Source organism: Phaenicophaeus curvirostris, chromosome 1 (assembly GCF_032191515.1).
Source record: "Phaenicophaeus curvirostris isolate KB17595 chromosome 1, BPBGC_Pcur_1.0, whole genome shotgun sequence".
NCBI classification, from domain to species: Eukaryota; Metazoa; Chordata; class Aves; order Cuculiformes; family Cuculidae; genus Phaenicophaeus; species Phaenicophaeus curvirostris.
Window position 1 is genome coordinate 68,356,934 of NC_091392.1, and position 25,352 is coordinate 68,382,285.

General features: G+C 42.2%; 1 protein-coding gene across 2 annotated transcripts in view; it reads left to right on the forward strand.

Annotated features, from left to right (window-relative positions):
* MGST1 (microsomal glutathione S-transferase 1) overlaps positions 1–25,137 on the forward strand; it is a 274,023-nt gene extending 248,886 nt beyond the window's left edge. Inside the window, exons 1-4 of one of the 2 annotated variants that reach the window (XM_069861873.1) lie at positions 17,465–17,487; positions 20,382–20,529; positions 21,944–22,038; positions 24,514–25,137. In XM_069861873.1, coding sequence (XP_069717974.1) covers positions 20,404–20,529; positions 21,944–22,038; positions 24,514–24,760 — 468 coding nt within the window. In that variant the 5' untranslated portion in view covers positions 17,465–17,487; positions 20,382–20,403 and the 3' untranslated portion in view covers positions 24,761–25,137. Of the gene's footprint in view, positions 1–17,464; positions 17,488–20,381; positions 20,530–21,943; positions 22,039–24,513 lie in introns of those variants that run through there. The other variant, XM_069861883.1, reaches the window with a different exon arrangement.
* Positions 25,138–25,352: the final 215 nt, after the last annotated feature.

Below are 25,352 nucleotides of genomic sequence, written 5' to 3' on the forward strand. Positions count from 1 at the left end.
AAGTCACCTACTCCTATTTCTGCAATAATGCTAGTCAAATGACTTGACTTCAAGTGAGTATCAGCCAATTAAGCAATAGTTATATGTTACGTGTTTATGAACATATCATAAAAGGTCATGAAAATTTCTAGGTGGCTTGTTTATTCATTAGTATTTAGTAAAGGACAAAAACTTGCACTAATGCTCATGGAATTAATGGAATGTCCACAGAGTTTAACAGAACATTCTGTGGAAGGCCAGTAGCAGAAAGACCACATTTAGGCAAAGCAGGCCACTGTAATGTGCCCCTGACCTCCCTTATGTAGCATTAATATCAATTTATCTGCCTTATCACAGGAGAAGTACAAGAAATACTGAATGGTAAGAAGGAGTGATAGGAGTCCCTGAATTGTCTTCCAAAAATGGAGTGGGCAAAACTTCAGAGAGGCTAAACAAGAAAGGGTGCACCTGAAAATTCAGAATTAAATGACTGAAGTAACTTCATGGAAGATTTGAAGAAAACAAGAACTAAGAGTGATTGTAAATATATAGACAATTTAAATATATGGGGCCAGAATCTGCCCTTGTGTTATAAGGTTATGCAGGGCAGATAAAATGGGTCATTTACATTGCTGAACAGTCGTTAGCTTTGACTGCTGTATACTGAGAAGGCAATAAAGTGACTGTGCGTCATTCAGTTCTGTGCTAAGAGCTGAGAAAAATGAAAGGACAGGAAAACAGCTACCCCTGAAGTAGAGACAGTGACTTAACTCTGTTGCAAGTTAATCATGTAACTATTACAAAGTTCAAAGGACAAATCCTGCAGTCTTGCCTAAGAACAGCCAGTTTCAGTGCAAGAAAGGCCAGAACTTGGCCTCCATCCTAGAGTAAGCACAATATCTGAAACTCCCTCTTCAAATGGCTGCCCACTGATAAAGATAGATTAAGTGTCATAACAGGTCCTTGTGATAAAAACCACTCGGTGAACACCTGTGCCTGCATGGTACTCAGCAATATGTTTCAGGTGAGACAGTTGTTGGCTTCTAGGTCACCAAAGCCCAGATGACATGGAGCTAAAAGGACCACAGACTTGAACTTCACTGACTTAATACAGCATTTTCTGGAAAAGGATATCTAACATTTGCTGAACACAAGATCCGAAGTAGTCAATCTTTTCATTGACTTCAGTAGACTTCATCACAATCTCAAAGATCAAAAGTTACAGTTCATAGTGCAGCATTATCATTGCTATCATAATGCCAGCATGGCTAGTGTCCAGAAGTCATCACCAGGCAATTAATTACTCAGTTCGTTGTTGAAACAAATTTAGGATCTTGCTTCACTTCCCAGAATATGACACTATGTGACTGTTACAGCAACATTTTTTTCAGGCTTTTCTGGAGGATTGAAGAACTGAGTTCTTGTCATTGACTGGTTATTCTCTCACCTCTTCTTGTAGTTCATTCAAGTCACTGTTGAGGTGGATATTACAAGCTTTTCTACTCCTGTCCTTGTTAAGGAGGTGGGAGAGCAATATACTAAGTATTATACACACTTTCAGGAAGATTGCCATTTGCCTGCTCCACATCAGATTTAGTTATCTGATTAATCATGTAACTCTTTACTCAGTACAAAGCATTATAAATTGAACTTGGTCAATACGGACCATATTATTATTATTGAATCATCTTTTGTGTTTGTATCTCATAAACTGCTGCATAACTAGCCTCAGCGTGACTGTATGTACTGTGCTCCATACTGTGCACAGCTGAGCAAGATCATTATTTTTCATGATCCCTTGCTGAATCTGAACAGTACTGCACAAAACATAAAAATATATACACACATAAAGTCTCTTAAAAGGTTTAAAGAAGGCTTTGAAAAATTTCTGTTGGAGATGTGTTTTCTAGATGATTTCTCTGAGCTCAAATGGGCTATAAAGTTTCAGGAAGAAAATAAGTCAAAGGCATGAATACAACTGATATTGAATAACTTTTTGACAACTGTTACTGGTAAGATCATCTGATAAAACAGAAACAAATTAATTTCTTGGACAAGGCAGTGAATGATTGGATCTACACACATATGACCATTTTTTTTTTTTTACTATTATATAGGCACTATTTTCAAGCATGCTCCCACAAACACTAACAGTGTGAGCATACACAGAGAATCTTGAGGCATTGAAATTAAATACACAACAAAATAAACAACCTTTTTTAAAAGAAGAAATGAGGATGGAAAGAAACCCCACCAAAGCAAATGAACTAATTCTGAAATCAGGATGCATGAGTACCTGGACCTCTACTGCATTACAGTGCCCAAATATATATCCATCCAAACATGGTTTATGAGATAGTAGTCGTGCAATCTCACTAGAAGTAGTGAAGCAACATTATTACAATTTTCCCTTCTCTTAACATACACTTATGTGGCTGCATTGTAACCCAGGATTTTTGGAACGCAAATTACATTTAAAGGACACCTTCCAACAGCATTAAGAAAATGGCTCTCTACAATTCATTTCACTATTTGTGTTTCACGCTTTCCCACAATATACAGATCCTTTGGTTATAGCTTCTTTACTTCACTAGGGCTGAGACTCTAGGTCATGTTCTGCATACGCTGGGATACTTTTGCCAGGGGAATATGAAAGGGACTAGGAGGAGAATGTATGTCAGGTATCTTTACTTGTTCTGTTCTTAGGATAAAGACATCTGTCTTTCTCCAACTCTCTTCAACATATAATCCTACCAAAACCCCTTACTCATTTTCACAAGAAAGTAAATTTTCTTGTACAAAGACAGTTCATGCTACCACTAGAGGCAAATAATGCCCTTTGCAAAGATGCATCTGTGTGGAAATTAGGATGGGGTGAAAAGCATCAAGAGCTCAGTTCCCACTACTCTTGGTGTAGCTAGGTAGCCAATCTTCCATGGAAAGGGGCAAAATCCTGCTGTCCTCAAAGTGGGAAGCTGACTCATTTAGGAACAATTTCTCATCCTCTCTTGCTGCAGAGCACCTACAGTCATTTTATACATATACAAATATTGATGATTCACTATAGTTACAGTCGAGAATATATTTTTCCCTCAGTTTCAATACATCCAGATACATAGTAAAATACCTTAGCCTACAGAAGAGTGGCTCATTCCCTCTGAAAGGCAAGGTTATTGCTTTACAATCCTTCCCATGTAAGGAGGCATATATGACTTTTCATAGCTCAGAAAAGAAGCAGGAAGAAACCTTTTTTTCGCTCAATGAGGAAGTGACCTGCCCTAGATCTGTACCATCCCACAGTGTGATGACTTCTCTCCTGCTCTGAATTCAACACTCCTGGTCAGAGTGCTAGAGATGGGAGGAGGAAAGGGGTGAATTAAAAGTCTTTCCCTGACACATGGCAGAAAGAGGCTCTGTTCCTCCTGCTTACCTCCACCCCAGACAAGGTCTGTGAATAACTTCTCTGCAGAAGGGCATAAGGGAGTATTTCAGAGCTCCCGTGTGCAGTGCACACAGGTAAGAAAACCTTGCCCTAAATGTGAAAAGACAGACTACAGCAGGGAAAAATCAACAACCCAACAAAAACTTGCACAGCTACCAGAACTATGTTATTGAGGATGCTGTTTGTCATCTGCTGTGTAAGAGAGCATACATTTTGAAACAGGCTGGCAATTCCATTTCATTCACTTCTCTTTCCTATTCCACAAGTGTCATTGAAAGTAAGCAGCAAAGTCACCCTCTTCATGAATTTCTCAAACTGAAATGCTCTCCTGAGGATTGTTATCCTGCTGCTATGTGATCTACTCTGGAAGCTTGCATGTACCAAATTAAAGAGAACTCTATGAATCAAAGCTGTGAGAGTTGGTACCGAGGTATATAACGAGCACAAGAGCATGTAAGGCCTAGTACTGCTCCCACAGAAATGAGCAGCTAGGGTCTGATTCTGATATTGCTTATCCAGCTATAAATCAACAGCAACTTCACTGAAGCACACATCAGTAAAAAGTGAACAAGCAAGTCTTTCAGCCACTAAATTTTCAGCATATCATGCACTATATTTAGTACAAAACATTGTCCCAGCTTGACTTTGTTGGGGTCATCTTTGGAGAAAATGCTGAGGAAATGTTCAAACTGTGTCTTAAGAGAAACGTGATTATGATACAGAGGAGGGGTGGGTAGGCAGAGCCTACTGAGCCCTCATCAACTGCTTGTCTGTGGAAATAAAGAAGCAGGTGTCCTTCCCTGAGACCAAACTAAGCAAGAGTACTTCTCCCGCTGCTGCACTGCCAGATCCTCCTGAACCCAGAGCTGGAGACAGGATTTGATGATCAGATAGCTATTAAGAGGTTCCATAAAATTTCATGTGTTTATAAGCCCTCTTTATTCAAGCTAAATAGACAGCGGAGCTGAATATCCTTTGTATGGTGAGACTTAAAACAGAAAGCATCAAGCAAAGCTATAATGTCAAAAGATTTTCAGCAGGGCTAGTTAGAATTGCAATGGCAAGGAAATTAATTAGTTGCAACAGACTAGACTGTAACAGAGAAACACTGGTTATCATGGCTTGGGATGAGGGCAGGAGGAGATGGTGTTTTTATGGCATGGTACTCATCAGGATGGCAAGGCTGAAGATATGAGAAAGAAGATTAACTATTTCTATCAGAGGAACGTATGATTTTGTGATGCTCTTTGTAAATGGCATTGCACCAAAGAACATCTTCACTACTGCAGAGAATAATTGCATCCCCACCTTGTCACCTCTTTCTCTTTCTAACGAGAATTGCCTGGCAAAGCACTATACACTGGGTCACAATTCTGACCCAAAAGAATCTGTGTTTGGGTAGTGACTGAATATGAACGTGTAGCCTATAATGGGTGTTATATAGACCACTAAATGAATAATGGTGACTGTTCCAATTAACTTTCAAATCACTTAAACAATTCTTTTTTTTACAAGCTAAAAGACAGTGTGAGATACGGACCCTTGTCTTGCTGCTGTGGTTTGTTTGTTTATATTTCCCATCCCAGGGCTTTAGGGAGTGTATCTCTGCTAAGTATTCCTGCAGCTGTTCAAAAGCAATCTCACTGCACGATACAGTATCTGAATAATTGTCTCAGGTGGCTATTAAAGCCTACTGCTGCACCATAAAACCACGAGGACTAATCTTGCACCACAGCAGAAAATACCCAATAGCTAACCCTGCAGAGTGTTGTTCCTGCTAGCAGTGAGCTACCGCAACGGAGTGAAGATTCAGAAAGACAGAAAAAGCACACAGAAATCTCTGGACCTTAAGTTGGTTCCTTTTCTTGCCAACTAAGCAAAAGTTGCTGATTGTTAAACATTGAATTGTCTGTATTCATCCCTAGCCAACTGAAGTCAATAGACTTATATTGGGAGGACTTTAACCCATTACACATGAAACATTTGTCTTTCCCTTTCCTTCTCTTCCCCTTTCCTTCTCTCTCCCTTTCTCTCCTTACAGCCTTTTATATACTGCAGTAAAGGAATGCCTTTAAAGCGTAATGTATGGTAATACAATTTAATTGTGGTTGGTTGGCCTGTTGGGGATACAATGTGCTCATTCCAAGTAATTTTGCTGACTCTAAACCTGGCTCAGTATAGAAAGGAGAGGTTGCTAATAAAAATATCTGTGCTACCTGGGAAGTCACTACATACTGCAAAGGTACTGTTTGGGTGGGCCCTATAATTGCAGATAACTGATTTTTTAAACAATGTTTGGCTCACGCTGACTACACAGTTTGCCTCTTACATAAAAACAACTCACAAATTTAACACAGGCAAACACACTTTGGGCACTCTTTCCTCATCAAGCAGAATGTATTCATTCTGCATCCATTACACAACTTCTTCCAAGCTGTGAGTTGGAGACAGCTGAATTGCTGAAGGCAGGGACCTCCAGCTTTCGTTTCCTGCAGGATGACAAATGATACCCAGAAGCTCGGGCACCTGTTTCCTCTCCCCACATCCTCTGATCTAGTACATCTGCAGAATCCTACCCAAAGTGATAAATGCCAGCTGACAGGACAGGTGATTACAACTGATCAATATCTTGCTTACATGCAACACTTAAGTTCTTTCTTCCAGATGGTTACTCCCCCAAAATAACCACCAGCACAGGAGTGCAGCTCTCCTTGCCTGCCTTCAGCTCTCATAAGCACCTCCAAACTGCCATGCAGAATCTGCTCTGTTAGCTAAACATGATTCACATCCCACCAGTGATACAGCTACAATGTGTTAAGAAACTCCAGTTCTAGATGACTAATAATGAGGGACAGGACCATTTAGCCTATTGATGTTCTATTGTGATATGAATCCAGTTAAGATTAACAGTGACCAAAGGTTCAGAACAGTACCCTTGTCGAAAAATGAGCTTGCTTCAATTCTGTGGGCCTAGGACTTTCAATCCCTTACATAAATACCTACACCTTCATAAGTATAAATATCTCATAGAATGATTTGTGGTAATTTTAGAGGTTAATTTCATAACTTTACAAATTTGCCTATAGACATACCAGGTCTGACATTTACAGATAAATCCAGTAAAACTTTTGGCTATTTAGTTCTAGAAATCTCTTGATGCAAAGATACCCTGGCAACTTCTTGTTCAATACTTTTATCATTTCTGTGTCTTCTCAGTAGCCCACTTAAACCAACGGTAAGTCTTCAGTGAGCATTTGGAATGGCGCTGTAGCATGAAACCTCCCAGTTTGGTTTCCAGCTCTGTAATTTTCTTGTGTCACTAAAACAGGGCAGCAGTACAACAACACGGAAAATCTATCTTTACGGGACTCTTCTATTAATAATTTAAACCTCAAGGTCTTAAAACTCATTTTGCTCTCTACACTTTGTCTTCTTTCCATTCAATCTGTGAAGTGAAACTTCATAACCTTTCAGCTTTTATAATGAATAATTTTCTCTTTCTCCTACTCCTGTGTTGTTTTAAAGGATCAGATTTTGTTCTGCAAGCTGTACTAAATAATGCTTAACAAATAACTCTTCTCACTGGATTAGTTTAAAAGCAACTTACTACGGTTTCTGCAAAATCTATTTTATTGGCACATCTGAGCATTACTATCAAATCTCTCATGGCCTTTAATGATATACAATATTTTGCTTTCCTAATAAAAACAACTGTACAGATCCAATAGCATCACCAAAACTGAGATTAATGACTTTTTCCCTTTGGTACAGCATGGGACTTTAAATACTTCACCATATATGCATTACTGCCAGCAGCAAAGCCACTTCTGTGCTGCAGTCACACTTACAGAAGCAAGACTGTTGTTGCAGAATCTATATGCAGTGAAAGAAGAATCGAGGCAAAAAATGGTACTTGATGTGCTTATATATAGAGCTACTGAAAAGGTTTGCCTATATGCCTGCTAATCCCTTTCTCAGTCGTTCTTCAACTGAGACATTAAGCTGAGTAGGGCAACAGTCTACAGGTATTTTTTCATGTGCTGGAGTATTTCTTCTCGATGTCCACATCCTTGTCTTGCATGTCTCTTGTAGCAAAGATGCCAACTGAGGGCAGATAGTAAGCAACTTTAGAGACTAATCTTACTCACTGTCTCTTCAAATGACCAGAAATGAGCTTTGTGGGATATTTGAATGAAGTATTCATGATGTAAAGCTGAGCAGACAATCAGTAGATACAACCATTCTTGTCCTTTTGGAGATTTCCTCCTTTCACCTTCTCTCACTGTTTGTTAGTCAACACCAATCCTGACTGGTGACTTAAATTAGATATTATTGTTTCCTTCTCATAATGACCATCTGGGATTTAAAAAAAAACAAAACCAAAACCCCAAACCCCTCATATTGCACCACTGAGAACTACCGTCCTCAAAAAAAGTGGTGTGAATAGAAGAGATGGATGGATGGACATAGCTCTTTTGGAATTAGAAACTTGACCAAAAGGCAGTTTATGTCGGAGAAGACTTCTCTGAGCTATAACCATCAGGACACATTCCTAACTGAAGACAGATTCTTTCTTGCTGCTTTTAAAGCAGTTCCCCAGAGAAACCAGACAGCAGTTTAAGATCTTCTGAAGCAGAAGCATGTGAATCACTGTGAAATTACATAGGTGTCAACATTTCATATAGCAAAAGTGCTTTCTAACCAGAGGGTGTAGGTTTTAATGGAGTAGTGCAAAAACTGACACTGGTCCATTATGCTGAACATTTTTTTTAACACTCTCCTTTTGGCACTTAAACAGTATTTCAGATTATAAGCTAAAAAATAGTCTCGATCTTAATGTTATGGAGTTTTTCACCCTGTAAATAATTCGTTGATTTAATGCAAGAGGCATAACTTCTCAGTTTTACAGAGCTATTTGAGGAAACAACTAATTTATGTTAGCAAGGGGATGGTGAGCAGAAGCTTCAGGTGTGGTGAAAATGTATTGTTGGTACCTTCTTTACCACTCTTATAAATAGAGCAAGACAAAGACAGGATGGAACAAGGCTGATCAATACACACCTCTCCCTTGCCTTCCCTGCAGTCAAAAGAGAACGATTGCACTTATCTAGCCCTCTTGCGGAGTTCTATTCCTTGCTGGAGGTTAAATGAAAAACTCTTGTATTCCTACTTTTATGCTGACCCTAAATTTGAGTCCTGACTCTACTGTCTCTGGCTATATGGATAGTTCTTCAAGTCAATGGGAAAATTGTCACGAATAAGGCTTGCTCACATGAATGAGGTTTGCAAGATCAAGCCTTTCATGATCAGTATAACCCTGGGCATAGGGCTGGTAGAGCATCCCTGATTTACAGGAGTAATCCTATTAGCATCAAAGGGACAATTCACATGAGTAAGGACTGTGAGAATGGGCCCCTCAGGAGCAACTATCACCACAGTTATGTATCTAACCTCACTTAGATCACAGCAGTTTTCAAATGTTCTACAGGCACTTTATGCTGCTACTGAACTTTGAGAAGAAAATAGACCTTGAGCACAAGTTCACTTCTGCTTTACTGATTATGGCCCCAGTTTTGCACTCTGCCCTAGACTCCTCTTCCACCCATTTTAAGTGTTTCAGGGTCTGCAAGAAGTACAGCCTTCTCATTTCTTTCTCTCTCCTTCCTTCCTTCCTGTCTTTCCTTTTTCTTTATTTTTTCTCTTTCTCTTCTTTTTCTCTTTCTTTTCTTTTTTTCATCTTTTCTCTTACTTCCTTTTACATTTTTTTGGCTTAAATCTCTTCTTTTCTTTTCTTTTTTTTCTTCTCCCTTTCTCTTCCCCTTCTCTGCTTCTTTTTTCTTTACCATTTTACTTTTCTCTTTTTTCTATTTTTATTTTTCTTTATTCCTATTTCTTTTTCCTTTCTTTTTCTTATTTTTTTCTTTTTCTTTTCCTTCTTCCTTCTATCCTCTTTTCACTTCCTTTTTGTCCTCCCATTCCCCATATCTTCTTTCCTACCTTACTCAGAATCAGGGGAATTCAATGATGCTAAGAAAAAATTAATAAGGTGTTGGCATCAAAATTCCGAGATTTGGTACATATAAACTTTACAAATTTCAGAAATGTTTTTTAAGGTCATATAAATCAATCTATATTTCCAGTACCTGTAAAATAAGAATATGAAATCGAAAGGAAAGCAGTTTTTTTGTAGAATTTCTAGCTGCATTTCTGTTTTATATCCTACCTACAATTAATGAAAATGTCCTTTCTTCTGGCTTTCTGGTATTTCCATGTCTTGTTCTGAGAAATGTGCATAAATAAACTACAAGCTTTTCTTCTAAAATAACGCAAGTTTAGTCTAACTCTGCTAACTTCATAGGTTTACCTGCTTTTTAAACTGGCTTTGGATGAGGATTAGAATGCTGGACAAAAGAAATGTGGTAATAGAAAACAACTATAGTTTTATTGCAATAGCACTAATTATACTATATGATTAGGATGTATTAGGCACTACACAAAAATTTATAAAGATACTATTTCTGCCTTCACATAAAATCTGAGCTGCAGAAATGTTTCACTTTTTTTTTTTTTTTAAAAAAAATCCATTCTCTGGGACGGATTCATACTCACGTGGGCTGTTTTGTTGACTTCGGTGGAAATACTATTTGCTGTGCCCTTAGTGAGAACAAAGGTTGTTGAACCCAGAGTCTATTTTGTTTAAAATCATTTCTGATCATAGAATCATAGAATAACCAGGTTGGAAGAGACCCACCGGATCATCGAGTCCAACCATTCCTATCAATCACTAAACCATGCCCCTTAGCACCTCGTCCACCTGTGCCTTAAACACCTCCAGGGAAGGTGACTCAACCACCTCCCTGGGCAGCCTGTTCCAGTGCCCAATGACGTTTTCTGTAAAGAATTTTTTCCTAACGTCTAGCCTAAACCTCCCCTGGCGGAGCTTGAGGCCATTCCCTCTTGTCCTGTCCCCTGTCACTTGGGAGAAGAGGCCAGCACCCTCCTCTCTACAACGTCCTTTCAGGTAGTTGTAGAGAGCAATGAGGTCACCCCTCAGCCTCCTCTTCTCCAGGCTAAACAACCCAGCTCTCTCAGCCATTCCTCATAAGGCCTGTTCTCCAGCCCCTTCACCAGCTTTGTTGCTCCAGAGCCTCAACATCCTTCTTGTGGTGAGGGGCCCAGAACTGAACACAGGATTTGAGGAGTGGTCTCACCAGTGCCGAGTACAGAGGGAGAATAACCTCCCTAGACCTGCTGGTCACGCCGTTTCTGATACAAGCCAAGATGCCATTGGCCTTCTTGGCCACCTGGGCACACTGCTGGCTCATATTCAGTCGGCTGTCAACCAACACCCCCAGGTCCCTCTCCTCCAGGCAGCTTTCTAGTCAGACTTCTCCTAGTCTGTAGCACTGCATAGGGTTGTTGCGCCCCAAGTGCAGGACCCGCCACTTGGTCTTGTTAAACCTCATGCCATTGGTCTCAGCCCAGCGGTCCAGCCTGTTCAGATCCCTTTGCAGAGCCTCCCTACCCTCCAGCAGATCCACACTTCCACCCAGCTTAGTGTCATCCACAGACTTGCTAAGGGTGCACTCAATGCCTTCATCCAGGTCATTGATAAAGACATTGAACAGGGCTGGACCCAGCACTGAGCCCTGAGGAACCGCACTTGTCACTGGCCTCCAGCTGGATTTCACACCATTTACCACCACTCTCTGGGCCCGGCCATCCAACCAGTTTTCCACCCAGGAGAGTGTGCGCCTGTCCAGGCCAGAGGCTGACAGTTTCTGAACCAGAATGCTGTGAGAAACTCTGTCAAAGGCTTTACTGAAGTCCAGGAAGACCACATCCACAGCCTTTCCCTCGTCCAGTAGCCGAGTCACTTTATCATAAAAGGCGATCAGGTTCGTTTGGCAAGACCTGCCTTTCATGAACCCGTGTTGACTGGGCCAGATCACCCGGTTCTCTTGCATGTGCTTCATGATAGCACTCAAGATCACCTGCTCCATGACTTTCCCTGGCACTGAGGTCAGACTGACAGGCCTGTAGTTTCCTGGGTCCTCCCTGCAGCCCTTCTTGTAGATGGGCACAACATCAGCCAGCCTCCAGTCCACGGGAACTTCCCCAGTCTTCCAGGACTGTTGGAAGATGATGGAAAGGGGTTTGGCCAGCACATCCGCCAGCTCCTTCAATACCCTTGGATGAATCCCATCTGGCCCCATAGACTTGTGGGTGTCTAGTTGGGCAAGCAAGACTCTGACCCCCTCCTCTTGGATCATGGGAGCCTCATTTTGCTCCTCTAGCTCCTGGGTTTGTACGCAGACAGAACGAATATCTTCACAATTAAAGACTGAGGCAAAGAAGGCATTAAGTACCTCAGCCTTTTCCTCATCCCCTGTCACTGTTGTTCCTTCTGAGTCCAATAGGGACTGTATGGTCTCCCTAGTCCTCCTTTTATATTTATAGAAAGATTTTTTGTTATCTTCCACAGACTTTGTCAATCGAATTTCTAGTTGAGCCTCAGCCCTTCTGATTTTTTCTCTGCACAATCTCACTTCCCTCCTGTAGTCCACCCAAGAGGCCTGTCCGCTCTTCCAGAGCCCATAAATATTTCTCTTCTTCTTGATATCACTCAAGATCTCTCTGTTCAACCAAGCTGTTTTTTTCCCCTGCCGGCCTTTTTTCCGGAACATGGGGATGGCTTTCTCCTGAGCTGCTAGGATTTCCTTTTTGAAGAGCTCCCAGACCTCATGGGCTCCCTTGCCCTTAAGTACTGTCTCCCATGAGACTTTGCCAACCAGCCTTCTGAAGAGTTCAAAGTCTGCCCTCTGGAAATTTAGTGCTACTGTCCTGCCAACCACCCTCTTCACTTCACCTAGAACAGAAAACCCTATCATCTCATGATCCCTTTGTCCTAGGCGTCCTCCTACTGCCACATCCCCCACAAGGCCTTCTCTATTCACAAACAGCAGGTCCAGGAGGGTACCTTCCCTTGTTGGTTCATTCACCAGCTGTGCAAGGAAGTTGTCTTCCACGCACTCCAGGAGCCTCCTAGACTGCTTCCTTTCTGCTCTACTGTACTTCCAGCAGATATCAGGAAGATTGAAGACTCCCACAAGAACAAGAGGCATTGATCTAGAGATTAACCCCAGCTGTTTCTAGAAGAGCTCATCAGCTGCTTCTCCTTGGCTGGGTGGTCTGTAACAGACTCCCATCACAAAATCTACCTTCTGGTGGGCTCCTCTGATTTTAACCCACAGGCACTCAATCTCCTCATCGCCACAATCCATCTCAATGGTGTCCAAGTCCTCCCTTACAAACAGGGCTACCCCGCCTCCCCTCCTACCCTTCCTATCCCGCCTGAAGAGTTTGTACCCCACCATAGCTGCAGTCCAGTTATATGAGTCATCCCACCACGTTTCTGTGATGTGCCCTATGACACCTTCCAGCTCTTCCTTCTTATTACCCATGCTGCTTGCATTGGTGTAAATGCACTTCAGCTGAGCTGCCGAGCCTTCAGCCCTCTTAGAGGGAACAGAGTTCCTTCTCAATTGCCTGGTAACTGGAGTAGCTAATGCCAGAGTACCTGCATCTCCCTTAGCACCCCCAAGGTGTATTCACCCCCACTTTCTGTGTGGTGATGTACTGGTGGTCCTCACCAGCACCCTGTCCGAATCACCAGTGCCCCATGTCCAGGCTCGCTCCTGTCTAGCCTTGTCTCAACCCCCTCCCCCTTCACATCTAGTTTAAAGCTTGGTTTATGAGCTTAGCTAGGTTTTTAGCAAGGGCTTTAGTCCCCCTAGGAGACACACGTGTCCCATCCTTAGTAACAAAGCCTGGGGGTGCGTGGCCCACCCCATGATCAAAGAAGCCGAAGCCCCTCTCCTCACACCAGGCTCGGAGCCAGGCATTAATCGAATTCTTCCTCATGACTTCCTGCTCCTCTGTATTTAGCCTTGGGATGGAGCAGAATACTATTTGAGCCCCAGAACCCCCCATCGTTTTCCCAATGGCCCTGAAGTGTTTCTTGACGGCTTTGGTCCTTCTGTTTACTAGATCATCATTACCAGTTTGGACTACTATCAGAGGACAGTATTGTGTCTCGTAGACCAGGGAACGAAGTTTTCTAGATACCTCCTTCACCGATGCCCCCGGGAAGCAGCAGACCCCTCTGTGGAGCGGGTCTGGTCTGCAAATGGGTCCCTCCGTTCCTTTTAGGAGGGAGTCCCCTACAACAATCACCCTCCTCTTCTTCTTAATGGAGGATGTTTTTATCTTTTTCTGAGGATGGTGCAGCCTAGGGAAAGATTCTAGGCTGTGGGAGCCATCATCCTCATCCTCAGGATTGGATGCCACCTGCAGCACATGGTACTTGTTCACCAGGGGGATCTGGGGTTTTGCTTTCTGGGTGAGGGGAGCAGGTTTCCATCATCTGGCAGGAACTTGCTACCATTCCCCATCTCTTGTAACCTCAACCTTGCAGTTTGCAGGTGGATAGTGTTTGGACGCACCAGCTCCACCAGCCCACTGAGTTAGTGAGAGGGCACTGCTCCACTGGTCTATCTCCCTCTCCCATTCCCTGATGGCCCTTAGCCTCTTTACCTCCTCCCTTAACTCCTCCACCATACAAAGGAGTTCCTCCACTTGGGTGCAGCTTTCACAAGTGGAGCCAGTAACAGAGGTACGAGCTGGTGTGGGAGGGGGGCACTGCCTGCAGCCCAGGGTCTGGGTAGCTGCCTGCACCCACTGCAGCTCTGTCTGGGTGATATAAGAAGAGTCGTCAGAATGGTTCAGTCACAAAAATCAACACAGTAAAATAATGCTAATTTAAGCACTCAAGAGATTACTCGATCTTCTAAAAAGTCACTCTATGGGTGTGCAAAATCCAGAACACACTGGAGTCAGCACTCCGCTGCCTGGGCAGCCAGTAAAGCCCAAAGAGCAACAAGAGGATCTCAGCAGCTATCCAGAACCACCACCTGTGGCAGGCAGCAACGAGCATGCCTTGCTGGACAGGCCCGTGTGGCTCCTGGATCAGCATCTCCATCTCTTCCATCAGCCAAGTCATCTCCCTGCTCTGCTCCTCTTGCTGCTTCAGGACGTCCTGCATGGCCACATCGCTCCAGTCTCCCACCTTCAGCGTGTACTGCACAAGGCTCAGGACGGTCTGGATGTGGGTGATGCCCACAGCCATGGCCTGGAGGAGAAGAGAGAGAAGGAGCTCAGAGTGGCTGGGAGGGACAGGAGATGCAGGGGCCTACGGCTTGGTTGCAGAGGGGTCCAGGGAGCTCAGTGGCAGTAAAGGGAAGGTTTATGAGTGCTGTGAGGATGTGGGCACGTCCCCGCATCCTCCCGGTCCTCTTTGCACCCAGCACTAAGGATGGCACCTGCATTGCCCACGGTGCTCCCCACAGCGGCTGCATCGTCGCCCTGACCTTAGAATCCCCCTGAGCCACTGGTGCTTTGCCCTTGGCTCTTGTCAGCCCAGCCTTCCCTGCACCTGCCCTACTCACCGCTGGCATGAGGTGTACTGCAGTGGCGGTGCTGCCAGCTGGCACTCCAGGGGACACCCTTTTGTGGCATGTTCTCAGTGCTGTCACGGACACCAGAGCCCCATGGTGACAGCGTGCCCAGCCACCCACAGCCATTGTCCCTGGCAACGTGCAAAGCACAATCCCCCTGGTTGGAACTAGATGATCTTGAAGATCCCTTCTGACCTAAACGATTCTATGATTCCATGACCCTAAAGCCTCCCCAGAAATAGCAGCAGTGGCAGCTCAGCACCATCCTTAACTTGCACAGAGAGCTCCACAGAGGCTGATCCTGAGCTCACGCCCTTGGAGTCCTCCATAGCACCAGCAGCAACAGCAGCAAGGAGCCTTTGTGTAGAAGTTATTTCTCGTGCCTGAATACACGTGGCTCTGTCTGGGTGGCAGCATCCATCCTGCCTGCGGCAGCACACGAGCAGCTTTAATCTTCTGCCGGGTGGCCACCATAGTCTTCAGTGTCTTCTGTCTAGTCTCTAGGTCCTCTCTGCACCCTGCCTTCTCGAACTGCCGCTCAAACTGCCCCGCACCTCTCTGCCATGCTCCTCTTCGCTGTGCTCCCAAGGGACCGTTACTGATACTGATACTACAGTGGTCCCAAGGGACCGTTACTGACTGATACTACAGTCCTTGCTTAAATGAGTTTTGCTCTGTTTGATGATTAATAAGAAGAGTCACAAATGTCTGTACACATATGTATTCAACATGAAGTGAAACAGAAGTAACACCAATGAACATCGAATATATGTACCTAAGACTAGTCTTTCCATGACAGAGCTTTAACTGCTTCCCCTTCTGACTTTGTACACATCTTCAGGATTATTTCTGAAATCTTTACTGGGCACCTGAGTGCATTTATGTCTATCTTAGAATCACAGAATCATACATAGAATGGTTTGGGTTGGAAGGAGCCTTAAAGGGAATCTCCCTGCCGTGGGCAGAGACACCTTCAGTCTTGAAGAAACATCTTCACTCCTGGGAGTGAAAAGACATCTTCAGTCTTGTTTATCATGAGCTGCTTAGGCACAAGCATTGCTCTAGTTTCAAGGAGTACGGTGGGAACAGCATAATTTTCTCTGAAGAAGCAGTGGGAAGCTCGTACTCCAGGTTTAACACTTCCATCACATTCTAATGCACTGGTAGAAGTCCGTGGCCAGACATAACATTATTTTATTTCTGTTATACTTTGCAAAGCAACATGATGCATATTGATTGGAACAGGAGGAATTGTTGCCTCTTTTTTCCTTTCTTTTCTGGATTAAGCCATCATGTTTCTTTTTTGCTTCTTTCTCTTGTTTCCCTTTTCCTTCCTTTCTTTCTTCCTTCTTTTTTCATCCCAGATAATGTTTACCGGGGTCTGTGCCTGAACCCTGCCCTCCCTGGGCAAAGCCTCCACGTTTCTTTTTTGTTCCTTTTTCTTTTATTTTCCTTTCTTTTTTCCTCCCAGGTAACCTTTGTTGAGGTCTGGGCCCAAACCCTGTCCTCTCTGGGTGAAGACACCATGTTTCTTTTTTTTTCTTTTTAGTTTCTTTCCTTCCTTTCTTTTTTTCCTCCCAGGTGACCTTTGCTAGGGTCTATGCCCGAGCTCTGCTCTCCCTGGGTGAAGCCACCAAGTTTCTTTTTTGTTTCTTTCTCTTTTTTTTTTCTTTTATTTTCCTTTGGTTTTTTTCCTTCTTTTTTTTTTTTCTCCCAGGTAACCTTTGCTGGGGTCTGGCCTGGAACCCCCTCTCCCTGAGCAAAGCCACCACATTTCTTTTTTGTTTCTTTCTTGTTTCCCTTTTCCTTCCTTTCTTTTCTCCTTCTCTTTTTCCTCCTGGGTAACCTTTGCTGCAGTCTGGCCTGGAGCCCCCTCTCCCTGGGAAAAGCCACCAAGCTTCTTTTCTGTTTCTTTCTTGTTTTCTTTCTTTCTTTTTTTTTTTTATTTTTTTCTTCCTTTCTTTTTTCCTTCTATTTTCCTCCCAAGTAACCTTTGCTGGGGTCTGTGACCCAGCCCTGCTCTCCCTGGGTGAAGCCAACACGTTTCTCATTTATTTCTTTTTCTTGTTCTCTTTTTCCCCCTCTTTTTTCCTCCCAGGTAATCTTTGCTGGGGTCTATGCCCAAGCCCTGCTCTCCCTGGGCAAAGGGCCACGTTTCTCTTTTGCTTCTTTCTTGTTTCCCTTTTTTGTCCTTTCTTTTTTCCTTCTCTTTTTCCTCCCAGGTAACCTTTGCTGGGGTCTGTCCCGGAGTCCCTCTCACTAGGCGAAGCCACCAAGTTTCTTTTCAGTTTCTTTCTCGTTTTCTTTTTTATTTTTTTTCCTCTCTTTTTTTTTTCCTCCCAGGTAACCTTTGCTGGGGTCTGTGCCCAAGCCCTGCTCTCCCTGGGCGAAACCCCCCCACACCTTTTCTCTCCTTTTTCCCTGTTTCCTTTCCCCTTTCCCCCCTCCCCGCCGGCTCCGTTCCCGCTCCCCCGGCCGCAGGTCCCTCCCCCGCGGGGGCGGAGGCGGCGCGCGGGGGCGGTGCGGGGCCGGCGGCGCGAGGGGACGCGGGTGAGGAGGAGACGTGCGGGCGCTGCGGGGGCCGGGATGGGGGGTGCGGGTGGAGAGGAGCCACCCGGCCGCCGATCCTGCTCTGAGGCTGGGGGGCTCTCCCTTCGGGGGTGCTGGGGGTGGGGGGGAGGTTCGTGGCGGGTGGAGGCGGTGGGGAACGTGCTGTGGGCCCCCCGTCCTCCCTGGAAGTGTTGGAGGCCGGGTTGGATGGCGCCCTGAGCAGCCTTGCCCTGGGCGGGGGGGTTGTGACTGTGAAGGGGACGCAGACCTCGCGGTTTTCTCTTAATTATCTTCTCTCAATCAGCATGGCGTGCGGAAGTCGATTTAGGAAAGTACACTGGCTTCTCTCTTCTGAGTAGATTTATGCAGCTCTTCGGTGCCCGAACTAAGAAGACGAACAGGATATTTTGTTTTCTCTATTTCACGCCCACGCTCTCGTTCCCAGGCGGGTTTTTCCAGCCTGGCTTTGTCACATACTCAACATTCTTGTTCGGAGCACCTGGTCTTTTAGTCGTGTTTGTTCTGATACGCTTGGTACCAGCTTCATGCTTTATCTTAGTCCTAATTAATCTTCCATATACTTGATGTCGCTCCCACAGTGTCCCTGCCCATGGGCGGGGAGGTGGGGTTGGAGTCCAATGGTCCCTTCCACCCCAAACCGCCCTACGATTCTGTGATATGATACGGCTTTTAACAGCAGTATACAAGTCAAAAGTCACGTTTTAACAAACCAGGCAAACAAGGCTGCCCCAGTGCCGGTAGTGCTGATTGCAGCTGCAGAGTCAGCCAGCGCTGGGGCAAAGTCAGACGTGATGGAGTGGTTAGTTAGTGTGGCTGTGCTCACACTGAGGGCTCGGCTGCCAACATCTCTTCACCTATTTTCATTTTAAGACCCTTCACGTGGGATCTAGGATTGCGTGCTTACAGAATTCATTGTTTCCTAGAATTGTTTGATTGGGGAAGATCTTTGAGATCATCAAGTCCAGCTGTACCTGACTTCTACTAAACCATATCCCTGAGCACTTTGTCTACCCATCTTTTAAATACCTCCAGGGTTGGTGACTCAACCACTTCCCTGGGTAGCCCATTCCAAGCTTACTAGCCCCAGGTTTTGCTTTCGTGTCACAGAAAGATATTACATTGGCAGATCAGGCTGGTCTTAGTAAGTACATCCCTTGAAGCCTTGTGCTGTTTTAGTATGTGGGGTTTATTTTGGAATTTCTGGTGATAAAATTATGAATTCTTTGTCTTTGGTAAAGTTTTGATCTTTCCTTTTTGTGGGGAAGGCAAAGCCAGGTCTTTATGAGAGTTTGGAAAGGGCAGTTGTGCAGCTGGGACAATGGATAAATGTGGTGTAGTTACAGTGGGAAGCATGCAGGGACACAATTTCTCGTGACTTTGCATGGTTCTTGCATATATTTTCAGTGTGGCTTTAAAATCCAATGAGGGGACTCACTCTGAAGGCACAGATTTTCTTTTTTTTTGTTGTGTGAAACTATGGGGGTTCTGTATAAACTTCAAGAGAAATCTTTGCCTGATTGCTGACTATCTGGAGAACCACTGTACTGTGAAGTAAGAAGAAGGAAACTTACACTGAATTTCTCGGAATCCCTAAACCCAGTGCTTGGCTTGGTGACCTAAGCACTGGTTTCGAAAGGATTAAAAGAGAGAGCAAAATATCATCACCAAAGCCAGAAAGGTCCAGGCAAGGCTAGGTTTGTTTTGCTGAGCAAAAAGAGCTGCTGACTTCTGTCCTGCCCACCTCCCCACCAAGGCGAAAGAGTCCTCTGCCACTTTTGGCTTGTCCAGGTCTGGCTAGAGTTAGCAGTGCCTACATGCTGAAAGCTAGATCAGAGATTGTTATATCTGTAATCAAGTTAATATTAAGTTTTTGGGGTTTTTTTGCTGTTGTTAAAATTATAGGACGTAACAAAGTTAACTGTAACAAGAAGTTAGAGTTTTGAGTTGCTAAGACACACTAATTGTAAGGATTCCTACTCCATAAGCTTATGATTGAAGCACTTGGTGAGGCAAAACCCATGGTCTATGCAGAGCACAAATTAAATATGCAAGGTGGCATGTTTTTTGCTTTACATGCATTCAGTCCTTGTCACATTCTTAACTTTATGTTGTTGATAGAAAGATACCACTTTCATAGGACTGTAGGTTTGCTATGGTCTAATTGGAAAGGGAGTTCATTAACTTAAACCTCCCATGGTAAAAGCATAAATGGCTCTCTGCTTTTTGTCATTACAACTTAGTCTTTGCCTGTGAATCATGCTAAAACCAATTTTTAAGAACAAGGTCTCAAAGGAGAAAAATGTATCTTTAACTCAGTTTGATCACAAATTGTTGCTGGGTGGGAAGATACTAGTTAGTTTGAAAGTTTAAATGTGATTTTAATTGTGTCACTTCACCAAAAAAAAAAAAAATTGGCGATACTAGTTTTCCTCTTTAGACAGTGTAATGTGTGTAGTCAGACACTTTCACACACTTTCTATCCTGGTAACTGCTTAGGGAAATCCACTAGTTTAAATAAATTTGACTAATATTGGTCTAATTTCTGGTGTCATTTCAAAAATATACTGATCTTTGTGCCTAAATTTTATCTAAGCAATTACAAATATTTTGGTGGTTTATATTTTGACAGTTTAATAAGCAGATATAATGGAATTGAAATATTAAATGATAATATAGCTCCTCATCTTAAAGTATTATATTATGCCATTGTGAAAATAAACTGAGAAAAATAATTTTTTTTTGAAAATAAACTTTTCATAATGGCAAAATTTTGCTGTCATTGCAGTGATGTTAAAAAAATGAGCTATTCTGAGAATCTTTTTGTCAGAGCTTTGGATTGCTATGATGTTAGCCTAACTTTAATGTTTTTAAAGGTTATCAGTGAGAAGTGGAGAAATGGCTAAATTGACCCAGTTAATCGACAATGAAGTCTTCCAGGCTTACGCAACTTACGCAACTATTGTTCTTGTAAAAATGATGTTGATGAGTCCTATAACAGCATACTTCAGAATCACAAGAAAGGTAAGAAATTGGGAATACTGTCTTGTAGAACAGTTTGAAATTTGTATTGAAATACAGAGATATCACAGTTGTTTCTTTTCAGCTTTCAAATATTGGTACTGTTCTTTTTCTTCCTTCTCCCTCCTCTTACAATATTCAGTCTGGCATGTTGGTGCTTTGTTGGTTTCAAATAAAGATGATGTCTTAAACCTAATTATGAGACAATTATGACACTGTATCTTACAGCTGCATTTTACTTACTTTACTCTTCTACAACATTTCTATTATTTTTAAATAGGAGTTTTTCATAACTATAATTTCTGCTGTCTTCTGCAGAAAGCTGGTGCCGAGGGTACGCAATTTGTAAAGGAAATAAAATGTGGTATGGAGCCATGTTACATGATTAACCAACTAGTAGGGTCAGAAAAGGGGATGTGAAGTGGATTTTTATGCATCTGTAATGCTTTCATCCAGTAATTGTAAAACTCTTTACATTTTAGCCTTCCTGTTGCAGGTAGGTCATTATCTAAAAGAAAATCAAACACGCATTTTTTTTCTAGAATGAGAGTCAGGCTGAGAATTTACATGGATTGGTGTCTAGGCTAGATAAGTGTATGAAAGGTCCACTGAGATTTAGTAAATAATGCAGAAAAAAAAATCTTTTGTATGTTAAGAAAAAGTGAAGGAATGCAAAAGGAAGTAAAGTGTTGTTGACACTGATACTGTTAATGCATCTCCAGAATTTTTAGGCCAAGGGCATTTCACAGAAAGAGATCAAGGCTGTTTCAGAAAGCTATCTGTGTAGCCCTCCTAAAATCAAGTTTTCTCTATTTAAGCCTACATAACCTGAACAGTCTGCAGAATGTACGTGTTACCATGTGTCAGGAAGGAGAGAACTACTGCAGTCTCCACAGTATTTGGAGGTAATAATGGGCCATGTAAATAGAAAAAAATTGTACATAAGAGGAAAGGGAGACTTATTTAGACATAGAGGAAGTTGCTATTGCTGTGTAGATGGCTGAAGAAGGAAGGAATCCAAAAGAACTTTCAGATAATTTTTCAAGAACCATGAAAAAGAGACCTAGGCAGTACAGGCAGTAACTTCACCTTCCAGGTTCTTATGTTCCTTCAGCACACTGGCTGGCCTCAGGCTGAGTATCAGTCATCTGCCATGCTTGTCCATCTTACAAGAAGGCTTTATCTACATGCAGAAATTACATTACTCTTATTCGTCAGCACAAAAGTTATGTACAGGCTAGGCTCAATAAAATAGAAATACAGTAAACAATATGTTATTTCCCATGCGTTTAACTTCAGGTAAGTTATGTGAGGTTATAGAGACATTAGTAAAAAGAGTGACCTTTATAGCAAGCTGGCTTGTCTAGAAAAAACATTCTGTCTGCAAATGTCTCTTGTGTGTTTATGCTTGAAATAGGCATTTGCCAACCCAGAAGATACAGCATCCCTTGGAAAAGGCGATAGTGCTAAAAAATATCTGCGAACTGATCCAGATGTTGAACGTGTGCGCAGGTAATGCATAGGAGTCTCTAAATATTTTAGATAGCAGAATAATACTAAATCAAGGAATTAATTTCACACTGTTCTCTTTGGCAAGCCTTTGTATGTTTTGTTTTGTGTGATAATATAATACATTGTCTAATTGAACAAGCCATTCCACATTCAGATGGGCAGCATACTAAAAATAATACATTATTGTCTGTCTATAAAATATATACATATATATGTGTGTTTGAATATATATATATAAAAAACAGCTCCAGGATACTGTACTGTATGCATGGGTGAAGATTGTAAAATATGACCGTAAGTTGATTTAGTATGAAGTAGTGTACATGAAGTGTAAATCAGCCTTATAATATTTGAACACCACTTGCAATAGTTTCATCTTTTCCTAAAGTGTCAAGGGAATAACAGAGGGAAGAGTAGTAAAACTATGTTAAAGCCATGGAACTCCAGAGTTGTAATGAGAGCGTTAATCTGGCGAATCTTTCTGAGTGGGAGTCAAAGCCTGTGCTCTTTTTGCTGGACTGCAACGAGGTTACTCACTGATGTGTCAACTGCACAGGAAAGTTGACCAGCCTTCTGGAGGAATGCTATTAATAGCATAGCAGTGTGCAGCATGCAGTGTATGAGGGTTTTTTTTGCAAGACTTGTGGCAGAATGTAAGCTGTATTTCAGTGAGCTGAATATTGCAGCTTATTTAGTTTTTTTTAGCCAATGGCAAAATTTTCGGTTACCCAAATCATAATTGTAGAGATGCTGGTTGATATACCTGTGCTAACAAGGAAAACTTTAATGGAATGCTTTCCATATCATTGTTCCCTAATGAGGCTAACAGTTTTATTTGCTATATATATTTTTATGCCAAAAATTTGAATGTGAATGAACTATTCTCATTTAAATCACCATTAGGGAAGTTCTTGAAAGTAAGTATCAGCTCTGATTTCAGAACAGTGCACCCTTGCAAATGTAGATGATGGTGGTTCTGTGGTGGCTTGTCTATTTCTATATATCATTTCTGGATTAAAATCTCAGAAAGAAGAGTCTAATCTCAGCAGGTTGTAAAGGTACTCTGAACTTTCCTTTTCTCCCCTGAGTGGTTCAGGGAGTTATTAGTTCTTTAATTTGCTGATTGTTACATAAAAATGGACACTTGTTGATGAGGAGTAATTCCTTTCTATTTGTAAATTCTAGAGGGACAACTAAGTTGATACTAGCTTTACAATCAGATGCCCTATTCACTTAATGTTAGACGAATGACAACCACCTCACAGTATAACTTACACAGATTTTTTAAAACACCTAAAAAATCCCATGTTGCTGTTTTGCAGAGTTGTTCAGAATTCCTCAGACCTAGTAAGTCAGCTTGGTTCTAATTACTGCATCGGTATTGCAGCATCCATATTTTCCTCCCAACAGTGGTTCTTATACGAAGTTTATTATGTTTTCTTTTGTAAACTTTGTGGCAACAGATAATGCCACATAGATTTAGCATGGCTTCTCTTTTGTATAAGTGACTAGAATTTGTTCTGCTTATGGGTTTGGAAAAGATGTTGCTTTCTTCAGTGTACTTTTTCTGGGGAAAAATAAAATCTGCAGAATATATTTCCTTCTAATGACAAATGAGTTCAGAAAGCAGCTGCAAAACAGCACCATATTCTGATGCTAGTTGGCTGTGGAATTCAATATGATTAGTAAAGCTTAGAGGTTGTTTCAATCAGTCAATTTGCCTGAAAGTATAATTCATCTAAAGAGGTAAAAGGAGCAGGGAAAGTTTAGGGAGAGGTGTGACAGAATGCTTAAAGATCTGGAGTTCAGTCTCAATACATTTTTAGTAAATTATATTATGTTTTCATAACTTCAAACATTTTTCAGCTATTTTAGTGCTTAGTAGTGAAGAAAATGAACCAAAAGCATAACTGTCACACCTCTTAGATCCTCAAAGAAAACATTCTTCAAGATGAGTGAACTTCATGAAGATTTGATAGAATGTTTCATATATAAGATGTTTCCTGTTTTCTTTATGGACACTACAAACTGAGTTTATGGAATTGGAGTAGACCATCTGTGCCATGCAGTCTAGTAGCTGCAGACACGTTCATCCAGTTAATTGATGTTCAGTTGAGAGAGGCTACAAGAAAATTGCAGCTATCTGTCTTCTTCCCTGCATTTCTTTGCATTCTTGCACACTCAGCTGAACTCATACACTTCATGTAGGTCCCTAATATTACCAAGATCCCAGGAAAAAACTGAGTCCTTTCATACAGAAGATCAGAAGCTTAAAAATGTGGCATGTGGCAAGAGAGACCAGAGCAATGTCAGGTGAACATACCAAAATCATTTCAGTAGCTGAATCAAGTCCCAGCTGCAGAGGAAGCCAGCAGTTGTGTTAGGGCTTTCAAATAGTGGCACAGTCTGAAAATGCTGAAAAATAATGATGCTTTAAGTGGTAACACTGTAAACCACCTTTGCTTCTTTCCCCAGAGGCCATCTGAATGACCTTGAAAATATTGTTCCATTTCTTGGCATTGGACTGCTGTATGCTCTTAGTGGCCCTGACCTATTCACAGCCTTGCTGCATTTCAGGATCTTCGCTGGGGCTAGGATCGCTCACAGTTTTGCCTACTTAATCCCTCTTCCCCAGCCCAGCAGAGGTTTATCTTGGGCAATTGGGTATGTGGTGACCATGTCAATGGCATACAAAGTGATGAAGACGGCATTGTACTTGTAGCAGAATTGTAGCTTCTGTGTACCATTCGACATTCCATGCAAAGTTTCCAGCAGTGTATGTTGGTGTCTTGAATGAGCATGAGTTTTCTACAGTGTCTGGAATTAATTTTTTAACAGAGGCTTTTCATTCCTGTTCAGAAATACTTCTTTTTGCAGTAAAAAAAAAATAAATAAAAAAATCCTTCTCCCTTTATTCCCTGTTCATGGGCTGCATTGCCAAAATGTTAGATTGAATGTTCTCTTTGCAATTTGTCAAGTGCTTACGATTCTAAACATGCAATGATGCTGTATTGATAGTATGTGTGGTAATTTTCTACAGATGCTCTATTTTTGGCTGTAGCTCTGAAGTCTGAATCAATAAAGACGAGGGAAAAAGAAGTGTGTTTGTATTTTTGTTTTAATTTTGACTCTTCTCACTGCAGCCAGCAAATAACATGCCACTATGTATCTGGAAGAGATTCCAATCATACAGTTCTTTGAAGAATGCTTACCTTAATAATAAGATATAAGCAGTAATGCTAGGCTTGTTATAACAGAACTTTGATGAAATCTTTCTTTGTATAATCCACTTTGGGATTAAAAAAACTAAACCA